The sequence below is a fragment of the Periplaneta americana genome, chromosome 17 (assembly GCF_040183065.1).
Source record: "Periplaneta americana isolate PAMFEO1 chromosome 17, P.americana_PAMFEO1_priV1, whole genome shotgun sequence".
In the NCBI taxonomy this organism is placed as follows: Eukaryota; Metazoa; Arthropoda; class Insecta; order Blattodea; family Blattidae; genus Periplaneta; species Periplaneta americana.
The window spans coordinates 58,646,172-58,658,746 of record NC_091133.1 but is presented as its reverse complement, the minus strand read 5'-3'; the positions used below and the strand labels follow the sequence as shown (position 1 = coordinate 58,658,746).

At 34.4% G+C, this 12,575-nt stretch overlaps 1 protein-coding gene across 2 annotated transcripts in view; it reads left to right on the top strand.

Moving 5' to 3' along the window:
- The window catches only part of Sdb (SAXO downstream of blistered), a 288,577-nt gene that overhangs the window by 254,375 nt on the left and 21,627 nt on the right, over positions 1 to 12,575 (top strand). For both annotated transcript variants that reach the window (XM_069816199.1, XM_069816200.1), the window contains exon 2: positions 6,160 to 6,402. In XM_069816199.1, the coding sequence (XP_069672300.1) occupies positions 6,160 to 6,402 (243 nt within the window). The remainder of the gene's footprint in view (positions 1 to 6,159; positions 6,403 to 12,575) is intronic.

Below are 12,575 nucleotides of genomic sequence, written 5' to 3'. Positions count from 1 at the left end.
CTCAAAATCTGCTGAAGCTATAGAGCTCACGTTTTTACAACACATGGGCACGTATCGTTTATTTATGATGTAACAGTAGTTGCTTTGTTAATTCATTTTCTTACAGACATTTTCCATGCGAATATTTTCAAAATTTCCAATACGTATCTTCAGTAATACATATTTACGATATATTAGATTTACGAAAACATTGTTTCAGTACCTGTAAGGCTATTAAATAAACACATCAGAAAATTTCACCTTTCTGTAAAAAGTTGAGAAAATACTGCTTTTGAATAAAAAGGAAATTCGTGAAAAATGAGCATTAATATTGAAACTTAAATTCTTATAATGCACTTATACTTCTCAGACAAATCTAAAAATTAACATGGGTACAGTTTCAATAAGTTCTCTTTCCTTTATCCATTGAATCAATGCTGGCCATCCCTGTATATAGCTCGACCAAGCGGCATATACTACCTCTTTCGTCTGTCTCTTTCCGTTTCCCTGTAAAGCGTTTGGGCTCTCCTGAGCTCTAAAGCGCGCACTTGCGCTTATAGGCATCTTTTGACATGACTGCTATAAGGATATAATTTGCTCCACGGCAGAATTTATTGTGCTCAGCACAAATATGACAACATCCGTCAGAGATCTAAGCACAGGTGTGGGAAACTCGTATTGTAAACAGAGTAGTCAGCATGAGTATCAGTGCTCGTAGGGAAAGGATAATTCTTTAGGATTACACACGAGACATGGACAATGTAGGAATTCCCCTGGTGAGGGATCAACTTGACGCAAGGATCACCTCCTAAAGACAACACGAACCCCTATATAGACAACGGACAGAAGGTTGGGGGTAGATGGAAATTAAATTCAAATTCGGCATTGAAAAAAAAAACTCACACTCAGATTGGCTGGCCTTGGGATTTGAACTCGGACCTTCCGAATTCGAGACCATACCGCCTCGACCATCCCGCTCGGTGTCTGAAAATTAAGGACTTGAAATACAGGTATTGCCAGAATGAACATATAACGGGAGGTTATTACGCTGTGCAACGGAGCGCGTATGAAATGCAAGGCAGACGCTGATAAGCTACCGGCGAATGCCGCACGAGCCGTGAGTGAAATCCCGCAGTACGATAATCTCCCTGTATTTTACAAAAGAATGCTTGTATTTTATATACGCAGAGATAATATGGGGCTCTCAGACGATCAATATTAGTCAAAATTGCAATATTGTCACTATTATTGAAAGTGTGCTGAAGTAGATTGACCGGTTTAGTGAAATGACCTTTCACTATAACTGGTTCTCAGTGGCGATTCCTCGGGGGAGGGAAGGGAGGAACGTCCTCCTCACATTTTTCTTTTTTTGAAAGTAAATACCAAATGAAATATATGCCTTGAAATTCGAGGAAGATTCGATAATTTTTAAGTTCACAGCTATGAGAAAACCTCGATTGATCGAGTTTTAAACCACGCGCACTCATGTGCTGCTAGAAAACTGTGAGAAGGATGCGAGATTGTTTGTGTGGAGGAAAGTCAATCCATTCCTCCTTTGCTGTAGGTAACACACATAGACAACAGCGCGCTAGCGGCCAGAGAAAGAAAGAGGGTTTTAAAGCAAGTAAATGAACGGATAGGGAGGAGACCCACCTCTGAATCAGCGCATGGCGGGAAATAGAAACCGACTGGTCGTGCAGCAAGCTCGCTACCGCTGCCATCTAACGATGCTGCATTCAACCAGACTATAACACGGCATCTAGGAGGAGACACAATAAAAACAGTTTTAACGCAAAGCTATGAAAGACACCATATAAACTTTTTTTTTTAATTATAAATAAAAATATATTATTCATTCCACTTTATATAAGCTATATTCATGGTTTGAAACTTTCGAGGATATCTGAAAGTTGAAGTTGGATTTATATAAAACAAAAAGGAAGTAGTTAGTTCTACGTTAGTATCGCAGATCTTTTCGGCCTCTGAAATTCACTTCCATTCATTGTCTACTAGGACAACAGCCAAGTTGTCAATTTGTACAAATACATTTGAAATTGAAGGTACTGCAAACTACATTATTTTAACATAAAAAATTAATCGGCCAAGGGCAGCTTTGAACAATAATGGTAGTATGACTTTACAAGAACTGACATTCTTCAAAAGCATGTGATACTGAACTTGTAAAATGTACACAGACTCGTAGTGGGTGCAGTGTTCTCGCTTTTCTAACAGATTATTTCCCATTCCCATTGACATTCTTCAAAAGGATGTGATACTGAACTTGTAAAATGTACATGTGGCAACACAACCATGTGAGTGGGTGCAGTGTTCTCGCTTTCCTAACAGATATTTCTCATTCCCATTTCCGTAAAACGGTTCCGGTTACGTGTTAGTGGCTGTTCTTTTCCAACACGTGTGATGCTGTAGTGTGTGCGAAAAATGCTGCGAGGTTGTGAATTTCCTTGTAATTGTTAATTTGTGCAATTATTCAACAATGAATGGAATTGAAAACATTATTATATTTTGGACAATTTAGGAAACTCAGTTTACAAAAACAGATTATTGCTATACAAAAGGGAAGGCCAACCCTAACACTACCTGTTCTTACATGTATGCATGTACCTAGGCTAATTTGTAGCTTGTTTCTCTCAAGAAGGTGTCATTTTGCGCTGTTAGCCGCCACTGCTGGTTCTACTATACTTAGTTCCGTAATGTCTGACAGAAGACGTAAACATTTCGGCAGAGAGAGGGAGAAGTATATTTGCCGAGATCTCATTCCACGCTTATCTTGAAGTTGGGTGGTCTGAAGCGTTCTACCCCCGCCCAACATCGAGACAAGCGTGGACTGAGACTTTTGCCATTGGTTGAATACAGTGCTGTCATGGTAATTTTTTTTCTTGGCCATACGCCCCAACCCGTGTTTTCTCCTTTGAAATATATTTTACTCTCCTCTCTCTATCTCTCCGACTGTCATTTAATGATGTTTTAATATTAAAGAAATAAATTGTTTTGCTTTACATTATTGTACAACAAGTTTTATTTAAAGAATATATCATGTAGCACCACCATAGATGCACACTTGTCTCGATAAGTCTTGGAGTGTGTATTTGTAGCACTTCTTGTTTTTCAACCATTATTTTATATGATTCTGGATTCCAGTGCTGCAGAGGTGGACAATTTTTGTTTATGAACATGAAACAAAATGCATGAGGAACAGCAAGAAATGATCTTAAGAACTGTACAGATCTCCGCTTACAAAACTTAGGTACCCATATGCCGTATGGGTCCATACGGACAAAATTTTCTTTTCCCCATATGATTAATTAAAAAAATTGTAATTTCCCATACGATGTATGGCCCCTTATGACCTCTATGACAGCATTGGTGAATAGCAATTGTACAGGGACATCATTTTATTTTTACTAACATTTTTAATATTAACCTGGCTATACCTTTGGTTGAGAACCGGAAACACCGTTTGCTACCCCCTTCCACGACTGGAGTTCCATGACGCTGGCGTAAAATACAAACAAATCACTTTACTAAGTACAGGAGGGAAGAAAAGTAGTTCATCCATTTACTAAACTAGGAAATATCGCAATTTTGAGTTTGATAATTTTCATTAGGTTTTTGGTTAATCAAAATACAGTACAGTATTAACAATAAGTGTTTTTACTCACGAACTGAGTTATCTATGCGAACGTATTCATTATGCAGTGTATATTATACTGTGTACAGCACATTAGCGTACGATATAGAGAATGAAGTTAAATTGAAAAATAATGATAATATGGATATTTAAACACTTTTTGAAAATGGTGGCCGTTCATTTCGATACAGGCTTCAGTTCTTTTGTCCATATTATCGTACTATAGACTATTGCATCTAATTCCAATTACCAGTTTCGTCCTTCGTACTAGTAACTCGTGTTGAAATAATTCTGTACCTACTCTATAAAAGAGTACCTTACGTACTATAAATTCAGCCTTCACTTCTGCCCGACCCGCACAGATAAAATTACTCAGACATGCTATCTACTCTCCGTCCAAGTGGTTATGTCGCAGGGTCGTAGAACGGGGGCAAATCACGTAATCAGTTAATTACTTAACGAGGCCCTTTTATTTAAGTTATTTTAAACAGTTGTATAATATTACGTATACATCCAATTCCTAACAGAAATTAATGTTTTCAGAAAAGAGCTAAGAGAGCCCAGCCACTAGCCTTTACAGAGGGGCGAGCAGAAGCAGGTGGGGGAGATCGGGATGCGACTTAGGTGAACGGACAACAATATCTGTGCGAAAATATGATTCAATATTGAAAGCTCTTTCGTCACTGGAAAACGCGAACATATTTCTGGAACATACTATACTCACTAACTCAGTACTGTTTACTATATGCGGCCTTGGTTCTGTGTGGAGAACAGTTGGAACTTCATTAGTAGAAGGGGTAGAAGTGAAGTACATTCGAAAACTCAGGTACAATAAAAATTGAAGTAAAAATAAAATGATGTCCCTGTACTTTTCTCCTCTGCCGGCAATATTTACTTTGCCTGTCAGACATTATGGAACGAAGTATAAGTCTAACAGTTCTTTGAAACACGTGCTAGTCATGCGAAAATAACTTGAGAATGTTTGGAGTGGTTATACGAACTTCTTTTAAGAAATTGACGTGGGGAAAGGTGTTTCTCCTTTAAACCAGTCCCTACTTCATACTCTGTTTTTTTTTTCTTTGGTAATTTTAATGCTAAATCCAAAACAAAAACTGCACAATCTTTCTTTTGATCTAATACTGTTGAATTCCAGCCAGAAACTAAATAATCTATACTAATAATAAATCTGTAGCCGAAATTTTTCTGGTAATTTTCGATTTTCCAAAAATAATTCGTCCTAACATATATAATTAACCACCCTGAAACCGAAAATCGCTTTTTTGAAATTTTTGTTTGTTTGTATGTCTGTCTGTCTGTCTGTATGTTTGTTACCTTTTCAGGCGATAATGGCTGAACGGATTTCGATGAAAATTGGAATATAAATTAAGTTCGTTGTAACTTAGATTTTAGGCTATATGGCATTCAAAATACATTATTTAAAAGGGGGAGGGTTATAAGGGGGCCTGAATTAAATAAATCGAAATATCTCGCTTATTCTTGATTTTTGTGAAAAATGTTACATAACAAAAGTTTCTTTAAAAATAATTTGCGGTAAGTTTTATTCCTTGAAAAATTTTGATAGGACTGATATTTAATGAGATAAATGAGTTTTAAAATTAAAATAACTGCCATCTAAGGCAGTGTAATGAATTAAAAAACAAATGACTTCGTCTATAAGGGGCCTTGGACAGCAACAATCGAAAGCTATGAAAGATACCCTACAGAGAATGTTTCTGTGTTTGTATGAAGTAATATCGGAAGCTAAATTAACCGATTTGTATAATTAATTATTATTTCACCATTGGAAAGTGTAGTTTCTCTAGATGGACATAAGGCTATAATGTTATTACAGTAACAGTATAATATAATATAATTTATAATGTAATGTAATATTATATAATATAATTTAAGTTATTTGAAGGGTTCAGAACCATAGTGGGCCAAGCGCCATTTACTGAATACGTAGAAAACAAGGGTTAAAATGAAGTTATTACCATAATTAAATGGAAACATATAACAAGTAAAATAAATATACACATTAAATCTAAATGATGTCAATGTTCATTAAACTATGATTGCATGTAATAAAAATTAAGAAACATGTTAAAGGAATTGTCACTGCACCAAATGAGTGATCTCTGGACAAAAATGATCGCATTTTAATTATTTGGATGCAATTTAAATTAAGTAACATAGGCTATTAAACGATTTATCCTTCTATCAAACACGAATGTTCACTGGATCAAATGTTCTATTTTAATTATGTAATTACTTTATATTTATTTCTAACGGGTGCAGCGGAGCGCACGGGTACGGCTAGTATTATCAATAAAGATATTGATCGTATGAGGCCAATGCAGTTTGTCAATATTCATTAACTGCATTGACAATATTGATCGTCTGATAGTCCCTTAAGACTATTTTCGTGGTAATTCATTGCCTCATAGAAGGAATTCACTGCATAATAATTATTTACGTCATCTGCTAGATTGACAAGTGTACTTATATTGATGCTCGTACTTACTTTGCAGCCGCCATCGATGTACGCACCGACAACAAGCACAGGGCGCACCCTTCGACGTGCAGTCAGACGCCGGGCTGAGTGGAATAACATCCCAGTCACATGCCGCGTACCACGCGTACTCCCCAGACGAGGTGCAGCGCCCCAAACTGCATCGTCTACACACCGCTCTGGACTTGCCCGACGGACAAATTGATACTGTGTCCGCCTATCGGGCAGATTATGACGAGAAGCATGCGGAGAGACAGACCAGGTACGTCTGCAATGCAAAGCGCATAGCCTACTTTAATTAAGAATAATTCTGAAACAAAATAGTGCGACAATTAAAAGGTTCCCTTTTTTTTATTAACATAAACTCGTTCTTCATTCTATATTTTGTGCATCTGTGTTTGTGTATATTATTTAGCTTATTCTTAAATCATCTAAATATATAATTTGAACTGGTAATGGAAATTACGGGAAAACGGCTGAACGGATTTTAATAAATGTTCCCTCATTTTGAAGCTTGGAACACAAAGTTTTTCAGAAAAATAGTAGTTTTCAGTGAAATGTCAATTTTTCAACATAATTTTCCTATTTTCCAAAATCCATCTGTCGTCAGTTTTGAGAACTAGCTAATTGCATTTCAGAATAAAACAAAACACACACTACAGTAAACAATATTACACGAAGGCCATGATCTGCAAGAATGCTGACATATTTAGAGCTCAAATTAAATTGGTTATTAAAAACTTAACTTACTAAAAATCATTTACAGGTCCGATTCTGTGGTGTGTAATTTTCTGGGTACAGCTATGTATTGGATATTAAAAACTACAAAATTTGAGGTGGTTTGATGACATTATTACCGTTAGAAATGAAATATTATTGTAGTTAATGCCGTGATGTCACTATTTTTCATTAATTATACATATTAATGCTATATTGATGATATGAAAATGAAACGTTTTGGGGTTATATAAGTAGATGTAGAGAATATCTTAAATTAGATTTTTCATTTCTATATTTTACCGAGTGGCGGCTGTATTATATATATATATATATATATATATATATATATATATATATATATATATATATATATATATATAGTATATGTTACTGAAAGCTATAAAACTTACGTAAGATGATAATATTATTAAAAATCAAATATTTTTATAGTTATTAATCAAGTGGAGTTGGGTCTTTTTCATATATTTAATGGCGGTGTGGTGTAGATATTTAAATGCGTGGTTCTCTTCAGTATTGGCTCGAGAGTATCTTTCATTATTATGGAAGCAAATAACTTTTAGAATGTCTGGTATTCTTCATTGAAAATAAATCTGAAAAATGTTTATTTGAACGTCTAATGAACTTAGTTTGCAGCATTTGCTGCACAAGCCACTAGTCTAAATATATAATTTGAACTGGTATTGGAAATTACGGGAAAACGGCTGAACGGATTTTAATGAAAGACCTGTCATTTTGAAGCTTGGCATCCAAGGATTTTCAGAAAAATAGCAACTTTCAGTGAAGTATTAGTTTTCCTACATAATTTTCCTATTTTCCAAAATCCATCTTTCGTCAGTTTTGAGAACTAATTATTTGCATTTCAGTATAAAACAAAACACAAACTACAGTAAACAATAGGCTATTACACAATTACACGAAGGCCATGACCTGCAGGATTGCTGACATATTTAGAGTTAAAATTTAATTTTAAAATTTCAAGACTTGCTAAAAGTAATTTACAGGTCTGATTCTGCGGTGTGTAATTTTCTGAGTACAGCTATTATGACTTTGTTGTATTTGAGGCTATAAAATCTTTTGTTTTAAACTAGGATTATTGGATATTAAAATCTACAAAACCTGAGGTGGTTTGATTACATTATTACGATTAGAAATGAAATATTATTACAGTTAATGTCATGACGTGACTATTTTTCATTAATTATACATATTAATGCTATATTGATGATATGAAAGTGAAACGTTTTGGGGTTATGTAAGTAGATGCAGATAATATCTTAAATTAAATCTTCATTTCTATAATTTACTGAGTGGCGGCCATATATATGTACTGTATATAAAACTACAAAACGTACGTAAGATAATAATATTGCTATTAAAAATCAAATATTTTTATAGTTATTAATCAAGTGGCATTGGGTCTTTTTCATATATTTAATGGCGGTGTGGTGTAGATATTTAAATGCGTCATTCTCTTCAATATTGGCTCGAGAGAGCGCAAAAATTACAGTTCTTAAGGAAAGACCAAAAGGTATTAGTTACTGATAAAATAAGAAGCCTACAAAATTATGTAGTCTCCCGATCATTTCAGCAAGATATCTTAGCAGGATAAAATGATTTTACCCTCTGCATTTCAAGCTCTACATGCAGCAGCTAAGCCAAGATTCTATGTGTATTGTTCGAAAGCATAGCAAACCTGACTTTTTTTAACTTTCCCCTATAATCCACAATGACCTGAAATAGCTATTGCTTTACTCCCACATGAAAAACCCACTGATCGTCCTGACATTGTTACTTGCGTTTTCGCGTTGAAACTCAAAAACTGAAGATGGATAGGTTGAAGAAAAAGTATTTGGCATAAAAAAAACATTCAGAGGGAGTATGTTTCATTATTGCGACAGCAAATAACTTTCAAAATGTCTGGTATTCTTAAAAAAAAATAAGTCTGAAAAATTTTTATTTGAACGTCTGACGAACTTAGTATGCAGCATTTGCTGCACAAGCCACTAATTTCCTATAATTTCGTTACTCATTTGTTTTATTCTAATGAAACTTGTATGTCTAATAACAAATGAATCCTATAGTTCCAAAACCTGCCTTCTCCTCAGAAATCAGAAAATGAGTTAGCAATGCTAGTGCATTCCATATTATAATATCTGATCCGATTTAAAATTGTGATGAAAAATTTAGTTTTATTCCACCAGATGCCTTATCCTCAATAGAATTTTTCCAAACTTGCCTACTCCAGGCTCATTTCAAAGCTCCCTCATTTCCATAAATGTTGGCCTTAACTCCGCCAGAGTAAGTAAATAAATAAATAAATAAATAAATAAATAAATAAATAAATCAGTAAATAGGTAAATAAGTAAGGGATATATTCATAGACATTCTTAGCGCGGGCATCCGGTGGATGATCAGCGAACTAACGTTTTTCGTATTCATAAACCAGTGTTAGTGATATGATAGGGCTAGCGAAATGTCTATGCATAGCACCCTAAATAACTAAGTAAGTACATAAGTAAATAAATAAATAAGTAAATAAATAAATAAATAAATAAGTAAATAAATAAATCCGCAGATTACTATGCTACATATACATGAGGAGTTACCGCCACTTACGGAGCATATTTCCAAAGTTATTTTGAGCATAAAACGTCATATAAACATGGGTCCTGTTCTTAATATTTTCAAAATTACCGGTACAAAAATTTGAAGTTGTTTGTAAAACACCATTTTTCTTCAGTTTTAAGAGTAAATGAATATTACAAATACAGAATGAACTATTCACAAGTATAATTTCTTTAATTGGCTAGTGTTTTGAAACTAAAAGCGTGTCGCTAATTCCATAGTTGCTTCTTACATTTTTTTTTATTTTTATTTTTAACTAAAAAAATTACAATTTTCTTACGGACTTATCACGACAATTGTTACAAATCATACCAGTTTTATAAATTCTTTAAGACTGTACATTAGAATGCAAAATTGAACTGTAAAGAATCAAATTTCTAGAAGTCGTATGATTTGTAATAATTGTTGTGATAAGTGCGTAAGAATAATGTAATTTTGTAGTTAAAAACTGGTAAAAAAAATCTGTACGAAGCTACTAAGGAATTGAGTTGAGAGCTGAGGCTTGACAGGGTCTTTTATACTACAGAGAAAACGGAAACTTCCCAATGAAGTTCGGTCAGAGATGATATCAGATTGACCTTATAAAGTCGGATATGCCATGTATTCTATAATAACGACCTTTTCAGATAGATTCCTTAATCATTTCTTGTAGATGATTTTCGCGTACTGAGTTTTTCAGCAGTTTGTTGTACTGTGGGTTAATTGAGCCGTTCAGAGCAAAAGTGGTGTAAGTCATTGTTGGGTAATGAGGTTTAAAGTAAACATTCTGTAAAATACAGCGCAAAGTAGCAATTAATATGTCCTTCTTGCTATCCACTGACTACTAATGGTTTAAATAAATTGAATATTAATTGTTACTTTGCGCTGTATTTTACAGAATGTTTACTTTAACCCTCATTACCCATTTTCGACTTACATCACTTTTGCTCTGAACGGCTCAATTGTTACTCGCAAAAGTTAGGCCTACACACAAAAGTCTCGGTCAACCCCGAGTCATGGTATTTTTATTATACTGTTCTCCTTATGGATACCAGTTTTAACCTTCTAGTTTTAATCGTAAGTTCCTACATCAGTTCCAAAACTTTCCAAATCCTGATGTGTTTATTCAAAATGTTGTGTTATCCAATAGTCCATTCCAAAATATGTCTTCTCCATATTTAATTTCTATCGTATGTCTACATTATTGATATTACCCGCATTTTTACTTACAAAATAATATTTGTTTTTAATATTACATCTTTCAAAACAACAAAGTCCTTTATTAAGGTTCAGCAGAAAATATGGCTAAACAGTTTTTTTAATACCTGAAAAATTGAAAAAGTGGACAAGGCAGGTTTTGGAACTCTAGGACTCAAATTTCTTGTTTCTACTGCCCTCCTTATCTCTTCCTTCACATGCCTGAATACCTTACATTTGATTATTATTAGGCTTGTAATGTTGGTGACCGATAGGGTGCGTTACGATGGTTTCCAGTTGTCTATCCGTTCACCAGTCAGTCTTCAGCATGCATAAACAGTTTATCTGCTGAATACTCTGTTCGCCAGTCACTACCGTAGCATGCGTAAACAATGTACCTGCTGAATAATAATGCCGAAGTTTGAAGGTTCTCAGTCGAATATTTTTGCAGTGGAATTTGGCGAGTGTTTTGAAGTGAATGACGGGAACATTACATGTAAATTATGTAATATAAACTTACGAGGTGACAAGCGATATTATATACAGAGACATTGTAGCACAAGAAAAGAAAAAAGGAAGCTCAAACCTATGAATAATTATATGATAATTCTTCTGCACATAACGAAAGGTACGTAAAAATATATTTGTAATGCTATGTAGCGTATATTTACTTTCAGAGCTGCCCAGATTTATTTATGAAGATTGATAATACTGTGATACGCGTAATATTGTGATAGTTCTGTTTGAGAATTTATTACAATTTTACTGAGTGAGAAAATGGCTGGTTTTGTGCAGCAGCTTCTCCATGAATATTCTCTTAATACGTTGACGCAAAAAAAAAATCGATCTTCCTCTCGCTCAGTAAAATTGTAATAAATTCTCAGCAAGAATTATCACAATATTACTCACATCACAATATTACCAATCTTTACCCTATGTGCACCTTGATATTCGCGTAATCGATCGCAGAACCAAGTCAATGTCCTCGTACTAGCTCACGACCCCGGCCTATGAACCGTGCTGCAGTCATCTTGTGTAATCGGTCCCCAATATTACAAGCCTAGTGATTATATTATACTGCTGTCTTAGGAACTCGATCGTATGCCATGCTCTATGTTCTTTCCAGACAAAATATTTTTCCCTCACATTTCAAATACAGTTCTTTTTTATTACGTAGACTAACGGTCGTCAATATCTGATAGGGTACCGTCATTTTAATTAAATATACAGTATATTATTATATTGCCTCTATGATTATGACTAGACTTCGTGGAATTCCCACGAGAATCGTAAGGTTTACTACGCACTCGGTATAGACTGTATGAGAAGGAGACGTGCAACGGATGGAGTATGCCTCTGATGTAAACACTGAGCAGTATACTGCGGTTACAATAAAACCTGTATCCTGCATTCAAGAAATATATGGAATGATCTTTGAAGTAGGAAATGTCTAAACATGTAAATACACAATTATTTTATAGTGAGATATATTAACTCTTAAAATGTAATGTAATATACTCACATCATCCTTGAATATGTGCATTGCAGTGAAGAGTTACGTACATTTTGAGCGACTGCAAAGTGAACCTCCTCCGATGGTCACTCAAACAGTTCTTATTTTGGGAAAATGTACGTTCAACATCACACGATATAATAGGTGCATATTTGAAGAACGGAAATCACTACTTTTTAGTACACCAACTTCAGACGTCTTGTCGTGACCTGATAGTACATAATTTATAATACGAAGTTGTGAATAGGCAGAATTTTTACCAATAATGTTTTTCTCAACTTATATTTTACTTTTTCTGAAATTAGTGAATTGTTATTTTGGATAACGGCTTGTGATACTTTATACATTATATTAAGGGCTTCTGAGAGTTGTAGTTTAGA